The following is a 23,354-nucleotide window of genomic DNA, read 5'->3' as shown; positions in this document are numbered from 1 at the left end:
AAAAAAGTATCTCTTAAAGGATGATCATTCTCCAAATACTACTGTTTTCCAAACAGCTGATCTCTTGAACCTTCACCAGGAAACAGAAGAGACCTGACCGAAACTGCGATATCTTGCAGGATCATCATTGTTTGTTTTCTGAGCCAAATTTTCAGCAAAAACGATCACCCGAAAGAATCTCGGTTCTTTTTGGATGTGGGGGGAGGTGTGATTACAGAGAGAAGATGCGACAGGAAATGCATGGATCAAGGCAAGAAGAGAATTTACCATACCTTCTGAGAAAAAAAAACCTCCGCAGGGGCTCTTTATCTATCTGCCTCGGCCTGTCTTCGATGAGACGCAGACCGAGCATGCGAAGGTCTTCTGAGGAAAAGGGAGACCAAAAAGAAAGAAAAAACAGAGCAAAAATTGCAGAGAGAAGAAGAGACCAAGAGATGAAGAAGAAGAAGAGACCAGGGACAGAAAAATAAATAAGTAAAACAAGAAAAAGAGAAAGAAAAAATCTAATAAAAATAAGCAATTATTTTTATTTGATTAATTAGAAATAAATAAAAAGGAATGTGATAGGAAAAGGAGGTGGGTGACACGTGTCGTCTCGATTGTGGACGTCTTTGTTTGTTCGTTATTTTGTTTGTGAGAGGAGTTGGGATTTGCTCTGCTCCCCGGACTTTTGACACGTGTCTTTGTTCGGCCCGGCTTCGAATGGCACTGAAGAACAAATGCATACACATGTATATATGTATCTACACAAGTCCGAATTAATGCTCAATCGTGGCTTTTGAACAAGACGTGTGTGCCCACCTCCTTAGGGGAGGGGGGCCTAGGGAGGCCTAGGCGGAACCCTTCGACACGTGTCTCACTTGTCTGCTTCGTTCAAAACGTAAAAACTATACATACATACGTTATATGTTCAGAGTTTATCAACAAAGTCGGCTTTCGATGAGGTGCTCTCACCTCCGCACCATGTCTCGCTTGGATTCTCCTCTCCCCGACGCTTTCGATGTGTGTCTTGCTCGTTAGCTTCGAATATCAGAATGGAAAAACAATAATTGTCAAGGAGGTTTGAAACTGACATGAATGAGACATACTCTCCCCACCACGTGTCTCGTTTGGATTTGTTATCCTCGAGGGGGCTTTAGACATGTGTCTTGTTTGTCAACTTCGAATATCAGCTACTGAAACAATACATCCATATGTGTGTGAGAAGTGTTGGAAGGATGATTAAAAACAACATGAATGGGACATGCACATCCATGATATGTCTCATTGTGATTTGCTCTCATTGAGGCTTCGTCACATGTATTGTTTGTCTGGTTCTCAAATATTGAAAACGAGAACCAATACATGTATGTGTATGCAAACATACATATATAAACGTTTTGAAATTATTGACAAATTATTGAGAACAACGTGAATCAGATAGATGTGCACACCCACACATCCCATAGAGACAAAATGCCACCCTTGGACTCATTCATCCGGTTTTGGTTTTTGCTTATGGAACGATGCATAATCTAGCAAAAAACTTAAATTGGATCTATTTCACCTCATGATGTGGCCCTTGTTTTATTGTTAACATTCCCTAAGGAAATGTTATTGTTTTAACCTAGTAAGGAAAATGAATTTGAAAATGTCGCTTTTTAGTAGGAAAGGATAAAGTTAAATGTTAGTGAAGGCCATCTTACACATAACGCAATAATGTTTTTCTTTACAACCTAACATTAGACCCATTGCTTCGTACTCCAACCCACAATTACCTCACCTATATTTATACACAAATTTACAGCTTGTACTGTATACCAAACTTAGTCAATAAATATAAGATTTGTGGATGTATAGAGCCAATGCTTCCACGTTACTTTGAAGTGTAGTATATAGTATGCCATGATTGTACGTGTTCATGGTGTTGGGCATGTGACAACTCTCTCTCAATAAAATTGTTGATCTTAGTTTCTTAATTGCTTTTGTATTGGCACAAATCTAGTGTCTCACTAACTTTTCTTCACTCTTGGGGAAATGTTGACTTACCAAATCTCAATATTCACGCACATAAATTATTCTAGGCAAAATTCCCTCTTATTGTATGTTGATCCTCTTGTCTCTTAGCTATTATTTCATGGGTTGAGTTGATATTTCGGCTTTTGAGACAATCTTTAGCACACAACCCTAACATCGATTAGACGACAATACTCATGGGTTCATTATCATCACGATTCACACATAAATGCATGTATTGTCAAGCTTATCGCAAAATGCTATTTTTGGACCATGGCCCTAATCTCCTCGTGCTCATATATTTATTCTTATTAGAGTATCTACTAGAATATCTATATACTAACAATTGATCATTATTATGTTCTTGTATTGGATAATATTAACTAAACTTAGAAATATTAGTATTTTGTGTTGCCTCTCTTTACGAAAACAACTATAGATGACCAATAAAACTAAATTGATGTGCTTACTTTCATTAAAACAATATTTTGTAGTTGTAACTTGTAATGAAGCTATTTTTTAAAAAAATGGTTGGATGTTTACTATGGTGTCTCATTCTTGTAAAAGAAACATTTGTATATATTTCAAGCTCAACCCAGTCTTCGCTTTTTCACATTTTTTTAGTCATGAAAGATTCCAAACATGACATGAACAACACGTTATTATGTTACGTATCTAATGTCTTAATTTATGGTCCTTAGCAAGTAAGAGTGTTATGTGTAGGATTCCTAGTAATAATCTTATCACACAACTTTTTGCATCTTTTTAGTTTCCCACGCTTTTATGCCAACCAATAAGAGTGTCGGCTACAACTAGATTTAAGATGAACCACTTAAGTTGAAAAGGAACTTTTGTCGAAGGTGACCATTGTTACATAATTTATGTAACCAAGGGTGATATATATTATGGGAGGAAAAGCTCTCCTGTGTAATGTAGCAACAAAGCAAGATCTCAAAGGTAAATTTCAAATTGTGGTGTACGTATAATATTTGTAATGTTGCTAAGTGATGAAGTTTGGGAAGGGGCAATGATTCACAAAACTTGAAGTGTAAACAAAAAGTCATAGGGTGGTTGGTTGTATGGTGTATGGAACATAGAAATTGAACTCCATTATTGATAAAAACTCCTGTCATGTAAATTATTGTGGCAAATAAATTGACACGAAAGGTATATATGTATAGTTAATCAACACAAAATAATGGAGTTTTTTGCTAACGTGGCGGATAGATAGTCATTATTAGTTCACATATTGTTCTGACAAATCTCAAGAGGTATGCAACAATTTGCTTGATTTCCACTCAAATACCTTGTAAATAGGGTTAGACAATCCTTCAAACTTATCAACTTTGTTTTTTTTCCAAAAAATATCAACTTTGTTTTATGTGGATTTACGGCATATATGTGATTTCTCTTTTGAGAATCCTCGTGTCAACCGATATTTGAATGATACCACGATTTGTTAACATTGATTCCTACTTTGAAATGACCCACATTGCCTTTTTTCTCTTTTTATTCGGGACTATTCACGCATACACATGAATGCATTCTAATGATTCTTCGAATACTGCCATGATTGGTGGGGGAGCTTTGGTGTTCTCTATTCAAAACCATGACAACTTTTACTAGTCCTAGGGGGCACATGAACACATGGGTTAGTTGTTGAGTAGACACACATAAAGATGTAAAACAAAGTGCCAGCTGAGCCTAATATATAGAACAGATGTTTATGTGTCCTTTGGTAAGGCAAAAAATAAGTGAACCATCAATTCCTAGCTCACCTAAAAAAGAGGAATCGAATCCTCTTGTGAATAAATATATGTATAAATTCATAGGCAAGCAAACAATTCTCTTCAATATTATGCTATAACAATGCAAAAGAATGACACGTTTTTGGTATCCCTCATCTTGAAGAGATCAAAATCTTGATCATCATTCGTATACCTAAAACGAAAGTGAAGATAATGGTTAAAGTGATGTGGTGAGAACCCCCTCTAAGGAGCATCTCAACCCAGACATAATTATCCGATGACCCAAAAAGAAGGTGACCTATCATAGTGTATTTGGAAGTGGATGTAATAACAGGGGAATCATTAGCACTAGTAAACTAACTCATAGACACATACAAAAAACATGATAATCCGTCAAAATCCAAATCATAAACATTGACATTATCAGAGTCGAGACTCGTGATATGGAAGTTCTACCAATAAAAAGAAGAGATAGGTATCATAGCTTCAACCAATGGTTGTTTATGCATTTATGGAGCTATATACAATAGGAATCAATATATGCACTTAAGGTTTAGAAGGCCATTTGTCGTATTTATTAGATGATAGATGCACATTTTGATGTCCTAGTTGATAGTCAACCATGACTATTTAGATAGGAGACAAAAATGTGCAATTTTATGAATGTGTAGACTTCCTTATTGGATAACGTTCATGATCATGTGCAATGGTGGGCCAAAACTTGGTAAGGTAGGTGGAATTATCTACTCAGGCATTGTTTGATGAAGGAAGTGTACATGTAGCATGCATAAACTGCAAGTTAAGTAACTAAAGAGGACAATATGTTGAGGGATTAGGGTTTGGCTAATTAGTGCTTAAAACTTAGTGACTCTTTTGCTCGAGAGAAAGATTGAGAGGAAAGACTTTATAACTCTAGTAGAATTATGTGAAAGGAGAAAACCCAATAAGGAAGAAGAAAAGTACGAAAGTTACCAACAAGTGACTCTCATGGCTTTTTACAACGAGGTTGGGCTCCCTTCATATTATGATTAGGGTGGACCACAAGTTTTAAGCAAGATTTACTTTATCCCTCTCTTTTTCTAGTGTCCTCTTGAGCTTTATGCATATTCTTGGTGCTAATGCCCTCGTGTTTCTTGTCCCCAATGACAGGTGCTTAACATTTAATTGTATACATACAACATGTGCACTTTGTTTATCAAGTGTTACCTATGTAGATAATTCCACCTACCTTACCAAGTTTTACCCCACCATTGCACACAGTCATGAATGTTAATCCAAGATAGAAAACACGTTGATAAATTTGCATCTTCTTTTGTCGCCTCTAAAAGATATTAATGGTTGACTATCAACTAGGGATGTCAAAATGTGGGTCTATCATCTAATGGATAGGAGAGAAGGTCATCTAAACCCTAAATTTCAAGTTTGATTCTTATTGGATATAGTGTTCTCTTGAGCTGTTTGTATACTAGTGATGCCAACGTCCTCACAGTCCTTGTCCCGGATGGCAGGTACGCAATAATGCATGGTTTGGACTGATTTAAAAGCAACAAAGTAAAGGAGGCGGGGATGAAAGAAAACCTCGAGGGCATTTGCATCGGTGCATGGCATTGTTTTTTCAGAATGATCTCTTCTAATGATCAAAGTACTTATTTCATGCATGAAGCAGCTGGGGAATTTGTGACAGGATGCAGCCCCACGATTTGGCCTGGGTCTTTGCTTGCTTCAATGCCCGACGGGCACCTTGGGGTTTAGGCGAAGCCGACAGGACAAGTTCAAAAGATCCGAGAGAATGTCATTCCTGGTGGCCGTGGACACAGAGTCCCCCGGAAACCACGCAAAAACCTCATGACAGGATTAGAGAGGGGTTGTCTGGTTTTTTTTTTTCTTTCTAGAAGGTTCTAAGAGAGAAGGAATATGAGCAAATTTCAAATGGAAATTTGTTGTTTCCAATCATTTCCATTGCTTTCTCTTTTCATAGGAAATTCTTGAATGCCTGCAGAAATAGCTTCAGCATGTAAAAAGCCAAAGGAAGAAGATATAACGAAGAAAATCAATCATTCGTTTGGCCCTGGGTTCATACGGGAGCTTTGATCTTTCCCACCTGTGCGATGCCATCGCTGTGAGCAGCAGTCAACTGTTTGTGCTTTTCCCTCCTCTGCCATCGCTGAGTCCAGGAGTTGTCTTTAGCCTCCCTTTGCCGAGCTTCCATGGTAAATCTCAGAATTGACTCACCATCGTCATGCATATCGTGTTTTGACTTTTATTTGTTTTTTTATTTTTCTCTCTCTTTTGAACTTCTGATCCAGAAACACCGTACAAGAAAAAATGGCATATACAGCTATATATTGCGTCTTTTTTCGATGTTGTGATTCATAAACGTGGTGAGAACTGGTTAATTGTCTCCATATGGTTGACAGACATGGTATATACATGTCAACGTGCCTATTTGTTGCTTGATTGATTCTCTCTTTGATCTTCCGATTCAAAAACATGGGCTTAAAATTTGTAAAGATACTTCATCATGGATGTTTCTTGCGTATTTGTTTCCCTCTTTAATCATTTAATTCTGACACATGATGAATTTCAGAATGTACTCACCATCAGGCTTATTTTTTGCTTGCTTTTATCTACCTTTGGCATTTGATTCTGACACATGGTGGATCTCAGAATCTACTAATCATAAGGCTTATTTCTTGCTTCTTATTATTATCTTTGGTCTCCTTTATCAGACTCGATATTTTTTACTTAAGTCTTTGTCCATGAATATACGCATCATCATCCATATTTTTTGCTTAAATCTTTGTCCATTTCATCTCTCAATTCAAAAACAGTGTGAAATCTTGGAATACACTTAATCACCATGCATATTTCTTTCTTAATTGTTTGTTCTCTTTCATCTTCTGATACTTAAACATGGTAAAACCATAGTAATATCATGATTTTCTCCTTGATACTTCATCCTTCACCTTATCCATAGTACAACTTAGTCTTCGGCTCTAGTTACATCCATCTCGCACATAATATGCACCTGTATTAAACAACTGTCATATATGTATGTATCCATATTAGAGTATGAGTATCTTCCAAACGTTGTCAAATTATGAACTTTTGATGACTTTTCAAGTTAGGCTTTTTTGTAATAACTTTTTCTGTCAATTTTTTTTTTTAGGAGTTTCTCTTTTCAAATGGATTCTTCATACACATCATAATGCACATAAAGTTTCTTCTGTAATTGAATCCCGTACTTGCTGGTCATATAAAAATCTGGATTCTTATACCATTACCTTTAATGAGGTCAGAGTTTTTGTAGGTTCCCGACTGTATTTCGAGTTTACTTATTTGAAATTGAGGCTGATATTGGTTTTCATCCCTTCATACCTATATATCATCCTGCACATGATATATCTCACGCGGCTGCAGTACATATCTATTGATCATAGCTAATTGTGGATATCTCATTCTGAAATTATCTTCAGCAAGGTCAAGGCTTTTTTAGTTTTCTGAGTACATATCAGAGTTTGCCTCTTGAATCTGATGCTGAAGTTGTTTTTCACACTCTTACCAATTATACAAAAATGTGGATATCAAAGAGAGAGGAAGAGGGAGAAAGAACGAAAAATATATTAATGTCTTTAAAAAGGCCAAAATTGCCTATAAGATCAAACAAGAAGTTACCTTTTGAAATGTTGTCTCATCTTTGAGAATAGCAAACCACAATAGATGTGAGTAAATAAAAAGTTTAAAAAAGAAACTATATGATTTTCATTATCGATAGATGTATGATTCTCAAGTTGGACAGATTACAATTTCCACCTTTGAAAGATCTCTAGCATGGGCTGATCCAGAATTGAGAGATCTCCAAAAGTGAATGGAACACCTGTGATGGTGGGAGACAATTTCCTTCATCTATTGATGATGGGTGCCGAGATCATTGTCCACAAGGCCAAGGTTTATGTGCGCAAAAAAACTGTGATTGCTTGATCTACTGTAACCCCTTTGCAATATCTTGGTGGGGATCCCATTTGTGTAGCCTTTGATTGATTTGTAGCATAAATAGGAGTGATGGGGCTAAAGAAGGTTGTGATTGTTTTTTGTTGATGAACTTGTGTGGTTGCATTGTTATCCTTTAACAACTTCCTCTGGTGTCTCTTGAGTTTCAGCAGGAACAACCCCAGGTACTGCTGGTTCTCATATTCCATTACCTCGAGTAGTGGGCCAAAGCCTTGGTTATATTAATGAAATGATACAAAAGGTTATATTTATGATGTCAAACGGCTGAAGTGACCTCGGAGATCAAAAGTTGCCACATGTGAATCTTGTTGAATGTTTGGGAAAATAAAGCAAAGTTAACTTTACCAATTCTGGCAGCCTCGCTATGAAACTAGGTTATGACCACACAGTAAAATGATTTAGGGACCATGGTTACAAATACTGTGGAGGATACTATGAAGAAAATAAGGATACTTCTAGCAGAGGTTGAACGTGAGTACTACCCAAGGAGACATGCATCCTCCGCCATCTATGGAAAAATTTGAATGGAATACTGAATCAAACAATATCCAAGGTACCGGTTGTGTTTTCTTTGAGCCTGACCTTCTGAAGAAGTCAGACATGCCTTTTTAAAAGCTCTTTTAAATATCTAGTCAGCAAAAGACTTCCTAAATCTGTGCATCTCGAGTGAAAAAAGCCCCAAACATTTCTCATCAAAATCCTTACCTGGGAAATGGTCCAAATCCCTTCCTAAAGAGTCTGGGAAAGCATCCTGAAATCTCAACTGTAAACTGTGGAACAACATATGTAGTGCTTCAGATTCTGGCTCTGTATTGGTGCATCTCAATCCATCAGAAAACTGGTTATCCATTTATACCTAAGGGGTTGTTTAAATCCATCCTCAGGGGTGTAGAGAAGATGGATTCTTCATGAAAAAGACTATGTACCTAACTACTGCAAAAGTTTCATATATTTTATCCTAATCACTGGCTGGATGAGATCTTATGTGATGGGCTTGCTAATCACTGAGGGGGTTAGTGCCAAAGATGGTGCATCCAATGAATTCGGTTGTTTCTGCTTAAACCATACAACTTAAAACCATTATGTAGTTTGGTCAATACCAAATGATACTATCGATCCCACTCACCAACTGTTAAGAGGAAAAGACAAACCTAGCAAACCTATTGCCAAAGGAAGCTCCCATGCACCATGAAGAAAGATGCCAACCTAAATAGAGCCTCTACAACAATTGGGTGCAGCCATGACATCCCTGATAATTGGAATGAATGCATAGAATCCGAATAAATAGAAAGAAACAAAGAAAGAAATATTAACGGCTTTTAAGCCATGGTGAAGTATGATTGACTATATTCTGAGTTTGCTTGCTGAAAATGATGCTAATGTTGATTTTCACAGGGAACGAGGGGTCGTAGGGGCACGTGGAGACCATCACGTCCAGCAACAGCATATGTTGTGAAAGTAGAAGGTTCATCACAATCAAACATGGGTGATTCCAGCCAAGGACAGACATCATCCACACCATCATCAAACTTTCCAGTTAAAACTGATATTAATCGTGATGATCACCAGGATAGAGCACAGAGTTCAAGTACTTCAGTGTCCCATGATGGAGATCACCATATGTCGTCTTGTCATGGACGAGATCTTGGGAGTGCTCAAGCGCAAATCAGGGCAACCTTCTATCCAAAATTCGAGAATGAGAAGTCTGATCAAGAGGTTCTCCTTTTTGCCATAGTTATTTAGGAAATGCTATGTGCTCATTGAAGTTGTTCAAAAACACTAACTAGGGTATTCTGTACATTGCTTGAATGAAGGAGCTAAAAGCTGGTAACTTTGTGTAGCAATTGGATGAAGCACTAAAACAGTCTGATTCTATGCAGATTCGCTTGAAAATGATTGATATTGTTAACTCAGGGAAAGGAGTTTTAGAGGTAAAGATAAATTAAGACATATTTTTGACATTTAGATATTTTGGCAAACGTTTGTCTTTTACATGTGAAATATACTTCACCTAGGTTCAAGTTCTTACTAAGTGTTGGTGTGGAGATATATAATAGTAGATTAAGCAGATTGGTACTGATTCCTCATATGCAATACTATATTTATCATGATTTCATTACTGAATATACTGACTACGTTTTTTAAATGTGAGTTATGCACTAATACAAAGGAAACTGTATATCAAATATGCTCGTAAAAGTATACTGTTTAATGAAATTTATATTATAACTTATTATCAGGTCTCTTTGAAGCATTCAGGATCTCTTTTTATGTACAGTGGCCATTATGGCGCTTTTGCCAAAAATAGCTTTGGAAATCTGTAAGTAGCCTCATATACTCGTAACCTCAGTTGGGCTGCAGTAGTCACTACCGTTAAGAATCACGGCTCAATTAATGCAGATACACTGCTGTCGGGGTCTTTGTACTGAGTAAAATATTTCAGGAAGCTTGGGGGCCTGAAGCAGCAGTGAAAAAGAGGGATTTCAATGCATACCTTGAGGTGGGGTGTTATGTGAACAAATTTATGTGTAATCTAGGAACTTACTGGTCTTTATGAATTCATCTTATTATGTTGTAGATTTTATAATTTATATTAATTCTTTTATATTCGTTTGCTTAATTTCTCGAAGTTAATGTATCTTTGATTAACAAGTGAAAGAGTTTGTGTTTCAATACTATGTTTTTCACAGAGGCACCATCTCTGTGTTTCAATGGAGCTCGTTACAGCTGTCTTGGGTGACCATGGACAGAGGCCAAAGCAGGACTATGGTTAGTGCAATTTTAATGATGCCTTTACAATAAGAAAGTAATTGATGTCTAATTGCATAAAAGAGTATCGAGAATCTAAAATTATGCGACAAACTTAATATCTTTATTGATTGAAGACATGCTTTAATAAATTCTTACATTGTTTAAAAGGGTTGGTCATGAGACCAATCTTAAAAAGTTACTTTTGGCATATCATGCTTGATTATATCCAGGAAGTCTACTACCATCAAAGTGCTGAAGCAGATATTACGATCTAAAACATCTTTTTTATATATGTGAATATTTTATGTCAATTACATAATACACATGTTATGTATGAGAAATTACAAATTCCACCTCAAATAATATAACTCTCAAATATGGTTAATCTATGTCATTTTACTCATCACGCGTGTTATGTATTAATGGCCATTTCCTTGTTTGAAACATTTCATGTAACCTAAGACTGACATTATGTTATATTTATTAGCATTAGGATGTCTAATGAGCTGTTTCTATTTTCATTTACAGTGGTGGTCACTGCTGTGACGAATCTTCAAAATAAGCCTAAATTTTATTCTACTCCAGAAATTATTGCTTTTTGTCGGCAGTGGAGGCTACCGGCCAATCATGTATGGCTGTTTTCAACAAGGTACTGTTATTTTGACTGTAGAGGCTTGTTATTGGAATGAAGCATCAACATATCCATCCAGAGATTTATTCAAGCAGGAAACAGTAAATTTCTGCAAAATTCGTGTAGAAAATCAGCCACATCCTTTTTCACTGCATATGATGCATTGTGTGAGGAGGGCACGGCAACGGCTGTAAGCAAGGTCTTGGATGAGATTTCAGACATTTCAGTAGAAGGTATATAGCTTCTAAACATAGGAGACCTCAAGTGTTATGATTCTTAGATTCTGTACCTATGTTTACTAAAATATTCATCACATTTAGATTGCTAAGATTTGATTGGGTGTTGTTCCTGAAATAAGGCTGTAAGATCATTATGAAAGTTTCCACCCTGAGGAGAAGTGATAGAAACTCAATGTGATGGTTAATGTATGTTATTTTACTTGCTGGAAAAAGAGCATCACATTTCATAATAGTGAGAGAAACTCAATGTGGTGGTTCTTGTATCATGTATCTAGCAATGTTGACGTCTTAATCTTCTGTTGGAATAATGGAGCCATTCCTGTTGGAATGTTTGTGACTCTATTTACATCTTTCTATGAGAGAATATCTCATAATGCACGCGTTTAGCTGTATCCTGTATCCTGTTGGTATATCAGACTATAATCTGGTATGCTATGTGGTCATCTTTATCCTTGTATTCAGAAGCCAGAGCGCCATCCATCATTCACATTGTACTCCCTGGCCTGAATTGCAATCATATGCTTTTCTTGCAAGTATTGGAGCAAGATCTAGCATTAACTTAGTTCCATGTGCAACATTTTATGCCTTGGGTCTTACATTGGCCCTTTTTAAATGTCTCTTGGTGATCATAGGCACTAACGATGCTGTGACATTTTTATCTTAATGATTGGGAACCATAACTAATGGTTCTATAGTTTCTCTTTAAAATTTCTACTTGAAAATCGAATTTTTCTTTGTTTCAGCAACCAAAAGCCATGTTGATGTACAAGGGGAGATCCTTGAGGGTTTGGTTGCAAGGATTGTCAGTCCACAAAGTCCAGAGAAAATGCAAAAGGCTTTGCGAGAGTTTCCTTTGGTTACATATAAAGGTATGATATTATGATCTTTTGGCATTTACCTCACAATACTAACTGATTGCTTTTCCTCATATGCAAGCTTATTACTTCCAATCATTCTTATGTGTAGATATTTCTGCCAGTTTTGCTTGTTCTTTAGCTGCATTATCTGATGTGCATTTTTAGAACTTACAGGTCCAACAGAATTTGAATAAGGGCTACTTGTCTGCTGATAGATTCAACGTCAATTTCAGGCATATGACTCGCCATGTGTTTAGAAAAAATATCTTGCATGTGGTTGTGTAGGCATGACACACATTGATGATTCCACAAATCTGCCAATTGTAATGATGTCCCAGGTCCACTGGATGTACTTTGTATGCCATGATATTTTACCAGAGATTCCTTGAGATTCACATGGATGTAACTTTTGGTGATTGAGCCTTTGAAGATGTCAATGTCACATTGCAATTCACATTTACACTTTGAATTAAACATGGGTTTTGATATTGTTTTTCTTTGGAATTGGATTAGAAAATGCACAACCAGGAAAAAGTCTTCGTGAATTATGTGCTGAGAACAGAGAGAATGAGCAGAAGGTAAATTATATCATTGGAGTACAGAGTCACTTATTTGAAAGATTAACCTTTGAAGTTTAACACTTTCATTATTCTCCACAGCAAGTTAATGCGCTTCTTCAAGATGTTGGACATGATATGTGCGCAGATTTGTCAGATTGGTCAGCTACTCGAGGTGATCCCTCATTGCTCAACAAGTTTCTTAAGGCCACACCTGTTAATCAAATGGCATCAAAATTGCAGGCATGTGCTCCTTTTGCTGTTGCTTAATAAAAAAAAGTTAAAACATTTCATGCCAAAATTTAACCTATATTTGAATTCACATTCTTGGAGATCAGTACTAAGGCTCTTCACTATGCAGGAGATGATTCATTTTTTACGATCAAGAAATATGGGAGTTCGTTACCCTTGTCATGTGAAGGCAAATTATAAAAGTAGTATGAACATTTGTTTCAGATTGACGATCCATGTACTCAATGACTCTGTATTTCGAAGATATCAGGTGCAAATGAGGTGAGTTTTGGGTGATTTTTTGTTACATTTATTGTTTAGTAATTATTAGGTTTCATCAAAAGCAAAACTGGGAATCACTAAGCTAATACAACAATTAATAGTGTGGGAGCTGATCTAATCCCACGGTTACCAAGAAGTAGGAGAGTAGCAAAGAATTCTTGGCTTCATCTCAACGTATTATGATAGAGAGTCAAGCTGACTGATGATACTTTCTATTTGCAGGAAGGATCCACAGCTATGGCCATTGTATAGAGGTAAATTCTTTATTTTGAATATTGCGGCTTTCAATTTGTTCCACCTGTTTGAAAAATAAAACATCCACAAAAAGTCACACTTCATATGTTCCCACCCGAATGGAGTTGAATGATTGATTATGGATCTTCTACAGGTTTCTTTGTAGATATTGAACTGTTTTCTAGTAAAGAGGGAGAGCTCCAGACAGCTCTAGTTGCAGACATGTTCCAAACAAGCCAGACTAGTTTAGGTTTGCATAGTGAGCCATTAGCAGATGAGACAGAGCATTTGATGCTAAAATTGAAATTTTTACCTTACAAGGTGAAATATTTAAATTAAGCCGTCTTTGTTTTTTACAAATATAAATATATAATTCTTACATGTCATTTAACAGATTCGTACTTTTCTTATACGCAATGGCTTGTCCACATTATTTCGCTTCGGTTTTCGGAGATACAGAGATTATTATCTCAAGTATGTATATATATTATTTGTAACTAAAGTGATATAAGTGAATACTTGAATTAGTTATCAATTTCAAATTCACTTATCTGTTTTGATGAGCATGTCTCTAACTCACTCTATATAAACAGAGATATAGATATATTACCATTGTTGCGGGACTAAATCCAATCCATGTGCCAAAAATTTAATATAAAGAGATAAGGAAGAAAGATTTTTTGTCTATGAGATGAATCAGATGTAAAATAATGGTCTGTCTGCCCTATCAGAAAATAAGAAATGAGTGAATATTTTATTTAGTTTATTTGTTGACTTCAGATTCATACATGTGTTTTTGATGAGCATGTCTTTGTCTGACTCTATATAAACAGAGATAGATAGTTATATTGCCACTGTTAGGAGATCAAATCAGACTCATGGGAACCATAAATCAATACAAAGAAAGGAGAAAGAAAAAGATTTTTGGCTTTTGAGACAAATCAGATGTAAAAAGTGATCTGTCTACTATCAAAAACAAAGAAACGAGTGTTTACTTTATTTACTTTGCTTACCAATTTCAGATTCATCCATGTGTTTTGATGAGCATGCCTATCTCAATTCTACATAAACAGACATATTACCATCTTTACTCATTTTTCATACAGACATATACATATACCATCATTAGGAGACCAAATCCGATGCAGTGGACCCAAAAGAGACCAAATCGGACACGTTGGACCCAAAAATCAAGACAGAGGAGAGATTTTTTTTCCTTTGAGACAAATCAGATGTACAAAAGTGGTTTGTCCACTGTTTAGTTTTGATAAGTATGTCTCTTTCTCACTCTACATAAACAGAGACGAAGGCTAAATCACATGTACTTAAGTGGTTTGTCCACTATAAAGTTTTGATGAGTGTGTCTTTCTCACTCTACATAAACAGAGATGCACAGATATTTTTACTATCATTGGTAGACCAAATGCTATCCATTTGACCTGAAAATTAATATTATTACTATCATTGGGAGACCAAATGCTATCCATGTGACCTCAAAATTAATATAAAAAGAGACGAAAGAAAGAGATTTTGGCCTATGAGAGTACCATGTTAATGAGTAATAGGCAATGAACAAGACTATTGAAGAACTGTGTGGTGCAAAAGGCAATGCGGGGAGTAGTAATGCTAGAACATCCTTATGACCTTGTTGTCTGGTCTATCCATAAGTTTGGTTGTTCGAAATACTCTTCAGCTTGTACGTCCAAACTCTTCTTTACTCTCCATTGCCTCCTCCATAGAGCTTAGCACTTGACATCTTCAAGGATCACCCTCTTTAAGTGCTAGGTTCATGGTATGATCCATTGCCCACTTCCACCATGCTTGCTTCTTCATGCACTTCGACCTTTTAGGATGTACCGTCTTATCTTCAATTTTCCTACTTAGTGTAGTGTCAGAGTCAATCTGCCTGCCCTGGGAAGTGAAGTGACATTCCAGCTAGAGCTTGATGGAGTTACTCAGGATTTACTGGGTCCTTTGCTCTTGCTCTACCTTTGGCTGGTGTATGGTGTATTTTACTTTTGATGTCTTGGATGTCCTATCTGAGGTATGTGAACCTTGCCTAAATTCCACATCATGACCGAGCCCACGTCTTTTAAGTAAAATCATGGAGTTTGTAGGGCTTTGCCTCCAGGTTCTATGTATTTGACAAAGATGCATTTGCTCCTTGTTCATATAATGGGCCATTTTCTCAATCATCTGATTCTGAAGTTCCTCTACTCCGCTTTGCTGTGGAGTATACAACACAACCAGCTTCCTTCAAATACTCTTCAATGATAAATACTCAAAACAGATTCGAAAGAAATTCTCCACCTTAATCAGTCTGAATACATTTCACCTTCAGGTCTAGTTGCTTATACACCATCTACCACCACATTATAAACCAAAGAACTTCAGGCTTCTCTTTGATGAAACATACCCACAACATCCTACTTTAACCATTGATGATCAGTAAAAAGGATAATCCACCCAACACTTTTGTTACCACAATTGTGTAGAGGTTAGCGTGGACCAATTCTAGAGGAGATATCTCGCTCTTTGCCTCTTGCATAGAAGACCTACATCTCTGCTTGCCCAACATGCAAACCTCACTCCCCCTGGGACTTCAGGCTACTCTCAGCAAGTTGTATCTTAGCTCATCTGCCTGCAGAATTTTAGGTGCCCAAAGCGCTGAAGCCATATCCTCACATCTGCTATGCCCTTGCTCTCATCTGTGACGAATGCAGTCAGCCAGCTCAAATATATTTTGAAAGGTTACCCAATATTGTTGCACCTAACCAACAGAACCAAATTAGGATCTGCTAACCAGACCAAGCACTTGTCCCACTGCATCAAGTTCTCATATACACTCATCCACTCCCCTCAGCCGGACATCCCTAATTGTTCCTCGCTGGGATTAACAAATCTTTGATGTTCCTTAACTTTTGAAATCAATTCCTGGCTTATCATATGTCGGTTTGCTCTGCTATCTATAGCCCAAGTGTATCCAGATGCATCCACATCTGAGAACACTTCTGCAGGACCTTCGGATTTGACATCATCCGCGTCCTGCACTAGCCACAGCATTACTCCCTCATCTTCAGCTAAATGTGCAGAAATCCTCTTGGCTGACACTGAACCAGTTGAATTGAACTCTTGGCTTTTAATTTTGTAGTCTTGACAGTCCTGAGCGATATATATCTTTTACCATGTACTTGGCATGCTGAATGACCTTCTGGTTGGCTTTCCGCCTTCTCTTTATCTGTTCTAGCAGATAATGCGTATTGGAGGCAAAGAGAGAATACACATTCATGCTAACTCCACAGATGATTTCACCAATCTGTAAGCTGACAACTCATCATGAAGATGCTTTTCTCTTGTGATAAACATCTCTGCATTCTTTCCCTTTCTCCATTTGCTCAGTGGACAACTGATTCCAGTTTGTGGATCTTGGTCTCATTCTTCATCTCATACTAATCCCAGGCATCTGTTGCCTTTGACGTGTGCATGGAATTGGTTGTCCCCATTACATTTTCGTACTTTGTTTGCATTACCCTTCTTGATGCCAGAGATCTAGAGCAATTGGAGTGATTATGATCATAAGATTCTTTGGATGTGCTATTCCCACCTATTTGGCATCTATTTAAGGATGCTATCTAGGAGTTGTATGAATCCAACAAGGTGAACATGTTGAACTACCACAGCATGTAGTTCGTTCCATCAGACTTCCTCTTTGACATTGCAGGAGGCTCACTAGGGGCGCCACTTCCACTTCCACTAGCTGCTGTTATCTGTGCAAACGCAAAGCATCCTTTCATTGGCCCCCACATCTGCAGTCATCTCCTCCAAAGCTCTGTTAGATAGGTGCTGGACCTCAAAGCACAGATACCATGTTAGTGTAAAAATATGAAAAGAACACAAGATACACAATTGAAAATTAAATAAACAAGGATATATGAGCATAGTGCTGAAGGGTGGTGTGATAGAAAGTTTTGGCAAAACAAAAATGAAAAGTTCATGTGCTCCTAAGTGAGCATGTATAGATGCAACTCAGGTAGAAAGAAAGAAAGAAAGAAAGAAAGAAAGAAAGAAAGATATATTAACGTCTTTTAAGAGGCCAAAATGGCCTATAAGACCGAATAAGAGATTACATCTTAAATGAAGACTAACTAGATCACAAACTAAGGTGCAGCTATATACAGTAGGTTGTTACAACAAACAGTAAATCATTTACCATATTCAATGCCCCCGCCTTTTGTTGTCTGCATGTGTAAAGAACTCTGGCCCCTGCTTACAGTTAACAAAAACCACAACCTGAAAAGCTTTTGTTATGTTCATTAATTTAGACTTTTGAGAAAATTAATACAGTGCATTCGTCACATCAATATGGGAAAGATAAAATCAAATATATGAAGTAATTATCATGGAAAGAAACCAAATCAAACCTACGAAGTAATTATCATGGGAAAGATACAAGGTCAAATCTAGGAAGTTCCCATCATGGAAAGGATACAAAATCAAATAAAGGAAGAAATAATGATATGACAAGTGGCTAATTTAGCCTTTGAGACAAATTAGTTCAACTCGCATGTCACATCAATATAACATGATGGCAAATTAGGTTCAGTTCTGTTTCTGGTCTTTTTGAGAGAATTTTGATGCAATGGAGCAAAGGTCCATCCCTCGATCTCTTATTGCATCTCACCAATTTCATTGATTTGAACCTAAGCTCAGGGGAGTGTGCTTGAAACTGGTCTACTCCCACTGTGCTTTGAAGTTTCCTAGAACTGGAGTAATAAAGAGTGCAAGTATTGTAGGATATATGCAAACATCTATGTATTGGCATCTTAGGAAAGTGTCCATGTAACACTTGCAAAAGAGCCTTCCTGATATGTAGCTGAGGAGTGAGAGTGAGTTGGAAGATATGCCCTCATGGGCTAATCAACTTTCCAAAATGATATAATATATATTGTATAGATATCCTTTAATTTCGGTCTCTGGAAAAGCATTATTTTCCGGATTTACCATTGTTATTTAAAATTTATTGTCTTTGTTTGTCAGGCAATTGGGGAACTGGAATACATCTGGTGAGAAACAACGACACCTTGATGAACTTTTGACTGAGTGGTAAGGCTTCTGATGCCAAAGCTGAAGGAGAATAAAGAATTGTTATGTTATGGTGTTTTATGTTTTCTGTTTGACCTGATCTAATAGGGCGCAATATATAACAACGAAATTTAGAGGAAGAGGTCTAAATGAAAAGATATACCTATCTGAGGCAGAGCCATTCCTGGAAGCCTATGCAAAAAGAAGTGCTCTTAATCAGAAATTGGTTGGATTTGCTGGAGCTGTCATCAATACTGAGAATTTCCTGCCTATGCTTGAATATGAAGATGAGTCAGTTTCTGAGGGTGATTCACTTCTATCCACAGAGCCAATGAATGTGGACAATAGTGATAAGGGGATGATAGTTTTCTTTCCGGGTACTGTTTCTTCCCTGCCATATTTCGTAGATGACGTATTGTAATGATAACTTTAGGAAACTTGAATTCTGAATGCCTGCTGCATCTGCATTTATTTTTCTTTATCAGGCATAAATCAAGCTATGTTTCTATTTTCTGCAAATGCAGGAATACCTGGCTGTGGAAAATCTGCCGTATGCAAGGAGCTACTTAGAAATCCTGGTGCTCTGTCAGATGGGAGAACTCTGCATATGTTAATGGGTGATCTTATGAAAGGTATGCATGTGTTTATGTTCAATGAAAAGTCAGTATGTAATTAGAAGTATTTGAGTAGAAGTGATGTGAGTTTTCATCCATGTTTCTGGGATCTATCTTTGATCATGTGTTTATGTTCAATGAAAAGTCAGTTATGTAATTAGAAGCATAGTACGTAATATAGTCGAATGCACTGGCAAACATTCTTTTTCATATGAATGCAAACTAATGCGTATGTTATAAAAAAATTCTTATGTTTTGTTTTTACACTTTTTACCTTAATTTTCTGACCTTTAAAAAACTATTACCTTATAATAAATAATGAATACAAAAGTATGGTATTTACCATACTTCAAGGGGTGTTCACCATACTCGAATGATTGAAACATTCTCGAATGCGAATGCACGTATGGTTCATACTATGATTAGAAGTATGTGAGTAGAAGTGATGTGAGTTTTCATCCATGTTTCTGGGATCTATCTTTGATATATGTATATATACATGCGTGTACACCTTGTTGATGTATTACTTGATCAGGGAGATACTGGCCTCAGCTCTTAGAAGAGAGACGGAAAGGCTCACGATTGAGAATTACATTAGCTGATAAAAATGCGCCCAATGTAGAAGTTTGGCAAACTGTGAGTTCTATGTGATTTAGGTATGTACTGATTAATATGGAAGTTTGGTAACAAACGTGGCTTAGAAGTTTATTCGTTTACAGATCGAGAGCATGTGTGAAAGTACACGTGCCATCGGAGTTCCTGTTGTGCCTGATTCAGAAGGTAATAATGGCCTTATTCATAGGGATAATTTAAGCCATTTTGCTGTTCTTCTGTCATCTGAAACCTTTGCTCTGCAGGCACAGATTCAAATCCATTTTCACTGGATATGTTGTGCTTGTTCATATACCGTGTACTTCAACGAGCAGATCATCCAGTAAGAACTTTTTGTGGAGCTTGCTGCAAGATATTGGACATAATTCTGACAGTCTGAGAAACATAAGAATCATTCTTTCTGAATTTATATTTCCATTACTGTCCAGTGATGAACTACCATAATTGCTACGTTTTCCTAGAGAAAGACGAACTCACTGTAATATGAGATTCACTTCATTCATTGATGTCTTTCACAATGCTCAGAACAGACTGAGGGAGTGATGCATGTGAATGGAGATGGCGAAATAATTTGTAACCCTTTATATTAATGTAAGTGTGCAAGAGCATAAAGACATAGAGCTCCATAAGTGCTCCTGTCAGGTAGCTTGGGGATGGAGATAGGAAACTGATGATTATCACAGTTCTGTCACAGAAAATAAAACTCACGTAGGTGAGTGAGGAAAAATGAGGAGTTGTAGATGGAATCCTAACACTTCAAGACCTGGCATAGCTAAGCACAAAAAATAATCCATGGGGAATTCAGAATCATATAACTGAAACTGGAACTAATGAAATTTTGTATTTTTATTAAGAGGGGAAATTAAATGAAAATTTCATCACATATCCTGATCTTGTTGATTCCAATGCATACAGGGTAATTTGGATAAGAACTCTCCAAATGCTGGATATGTTTTACTGATGTTCTACAACCTTTATGAGGGAAAGGTAATATTTTTCTTGCTATTATTTCTTTGATGGATTAGACTCTAGCAGATGATGATGTGACAGCTGGTGCCTATAGAACCGAAGTGAATTTGAAGATGATCTGAAGCGACGTTTTGGGTACCTTGTGAAGTTACCTGTACTGAAGGAAAACAAGTAATTTAACCTCATATCCTTAGATGTATTATCCCACTTAAATTTTTAGCTTGTAACTCTCATAAAAGTGAAGGTAACATTATTTTGTAAACTGAAGGCCTGATATCCCACAACCTGTTTTGGAAGTCGTTACACATGGACTTGACCTTTTCAGGCAGCACACAGCAAAACATGCGAGGTGTGTTCAGTAAGGATATTGATTCTGTTGTAAAACTTTTCATTTGGGCAAATTCATTTAAGCAAGAATAATCAAAATTTTAGGCTAGATAGTACGAAAGGGTCTTTCAGGCAAGAATGGTCAAATTGGGAACAAAAATTGCGTGAAGTTGTCAATTCACATTCTGCATATTTCGATGCCATCCAGGTTTTCTGTTAAATATATTGCATGATTTTATACTCCAAAGGCATGCATGTATGGCATGGCCAACATCACTTCATTCTTGGATAATTGTGCATTATATTGTTGTTCTGTAGGTTCCTTTTGATGAAACTGTTGAAAGTTTAAGGGAACAATTGTTAGCCATTTTGAAGGGGGATATCCCTCTACAGAAATTGTTGGGCGCAGAGCGCTCTTTTAAAAATGTGACTTATGCTGCATTGGTTTTGTCATCGAAAGAGATAGTTGATATTTTAAAGAAGGTGAGTTTTGAAGATATAATCTGTAACCTTGGAATATTATATAACGTGCAAAATTTGTGCTCTGGCTTTTGCTAACATAATGACAATCTATTAGTTTTTACATTATATGCAAGTTCTGTAAACATTGTAGTTTGCAAAAAATAGTTAATACTAATGTCCCTTGTTTAATGTTTTTCAGCTAGCATTGGCAGATAAGGATTTGGAAAGGTATTTTGTTGGGAAAGGAATAGAGGGTTTAATTCAAAAGCGTGCTCCTCATGTGACACTTGCACACAAGGCTTCACACGGAGTAGCTGCAGTAGCTGCTTTTGGCGAATTTCATGGTGTGAAATTGCTTGCAGAGTTGACAGGTCTACTATTTTCCAGCAAGATGTGTGCACTTGAAGTGCGCATTCTTGCAAACAATTGTGGGATTGCATCAAAAGTTCACTGGCCTCACATAACGGTACCTTAATTAACAATATATAGTAGCTATATAACTCACGGTTAAATTTGGTGTATGACTGAAATTTCTGTATATCTTGGAAAAGTTGTGGACAGAGCAAGGAGTAAAGGCCAAGGAAGCAGGCCTACTTCCAAAGCTGGTTGAACGAGGGGAAGCAACTTACTTGAAATTTATTCGACCTATTGTAGTAACCGGAGCCATAGAGCTGCTTTGAGTTTTACAGGAAACACTTTGCATCAAAACCTAGCGGTAGGTGCATTTTGAAGAGGGTGATAATAAGGGATTTTTTTCTTGAAAATCTTGAGCCCTAAAAATAACCAGTGTAATCATCCTAGGGCCTTGTTCTCGTGTACATACTTATGTGCCATAATTAGGTCTTGATCATATTTTTTTTACAATTCACATTCACAATTTTGTAAAATTTTATTTGTCATAGTATTTTCAAGCATATGGTTTAGGTACAAAATAAGATGTGCGCTTCTAAGAAATGAAGCATTGTGTGGCACAATAAAATCATAGGTACAAAGTAAGGTATGCACTTCTCTAAGAAAAGACATCCATCAAATGGGGTTTTACTCATTTGCTCAATGGAAACTATCTTTTTTTATTTTTTCAGCTTAACATTATTTTCGGAAATATCCTAGCAACAAGAAAATCCATAGTGTCTACAAAGGAGTATTATCAGTTTCGGTGGTAGCTTTAGGATTGTGCTTTACAAACAAGTGTCTTTTAGTGTCTACAAAGGAGTATTGTCTTAGTTTTGGTGGTAACTATAGGATCGTGCTTTACAAACAATTGACTTTTTTCTTTTGAGCCACCATTGAAATTGCAACCAGTCATATTTCTCGAACATTTTGTGAGCACAAAAGAAAAAGGTTATGTCCAAAGGTTGGAACTATGATGGCTACATTGGTGGTAAATGTTTCATGGGTGGTGGTGTGAGTAGAAGTCAAGGAATGCCAAGAAACAAACTATCACTTGGATGTTAGAATTAGTGGTGATGTAAAGTTGGCACTTATTGCTCTTATTCATAGGCAAATGCGTTTTGTTTAAGATTAATACACGATGTTGCCAAATGCTAATCAGTATAAAATCATGCTATATCGTGGGTAGTCATCTAGTGCAATATGCAATATATTTTAACACGATTTGTTAGATAGTTAGTTTATATTGTTTTTAACTTATAGATGAATGTTAACTTTGATTGAGGCTTGTGGCTAAAATAATACATCAATAAGAAATAGCTATATTGTCTCAATATATATTTGGTGAAAACTCCATAGGAC

The 23,354-nt window shown here is 36.7% G+C and overlaps 1 protein-coding gene across 1 annotated transcript; it reads left to right on the top strand.

The window, feature by feature from the left end:
• Nucleotides 1-5,935: 5,935 nt before the first annotated feature.
• Nucleotides 5,936-22,503, top strand: LOC147860745 (tRNA ligase 1-like). The gene is made up of 28 exons (XM_087323477.1): nt 5,936-5,953; nt 9,150-9,470; nt 9,635-9,685; nt 9,995-10,074; nt 10,155-10,254; nt 10,445-10,523; nt 11,034-11,154; nt 11,263-11,369; nt 12,119-12,244; nt 12,746-12,810; nt 12,892-13,032; nt 13,151-13,302; nt 13,525-13,556; nt 13,691-13,857; nt 13,931-14,010; nt 18,574-18,639; nt 18,727-18,995; nt 19,143-19,250; nt 19,768-19,868; nt 19,952-20,012; nt 20,090-20,166; nt 20,760-20,831; nt 20,908-20,984; nt 21,082-21,162; nt 21,246-21,348; nt 21,459-21,623; nt 21,802-22,068; nt 22,154-22,503. The coding sequence occupies exons 1-28, from the start codon at nt 5,951-5,953 to the stop codon at nt 22,280-22,282; spliced, it is 3,201 nt and encodes a 1,066-aa protein (XP_087179603.1). The 5' UTR covers nt 5,936-5,950; the 3' UTR covers nt 22,283-22,503.
• The last annotated feature ends 851 nt before the right edge of the window (nt 22,504-23,354 follow it).

This window comes from Azolla caroliniana, unplaced genomic scaffold (genome assembly GCF_043228905.1).
Source record: "Azolla caroliniana isolate FFs.n. ecotype wild unplaced genomic scaffold, voAzoCaro1.0.p SCAF_8, whole genome shotgun sequence".
NCBI classification, from domain to species: Eukaryota; Viridiplantae; Streptophyta; class Polypodiopsida; order Salviniales; family Salviniaceae; genus Azolla; species Azolla caroliniana.
The sequence above is the reverse complement of the archived record's forward strand: the minus strand, read 5'-3'. Positions and strand labels throughout refer to the sequence as shown.

Excerpts from the sequence above, each read along its gene's own strand:
- LOC147860745 (XM_087323477.1), top strand. Across the intron at positions 13,557-13,690 it reads GCTATGGCCATTGTATAGAG|GTTTCTTTGTAGATATTGAA; the intron begins GTAAATTCTTTA and ends GATCTTCTACAG. Across the intron at positions 14,011-18,573 it reads TACAGAGATTATTATCTCAA|GCAATTGGGGAACTGGAATA; the intron begins GTATGTATATAT and ends TTTGTTTGTCAG.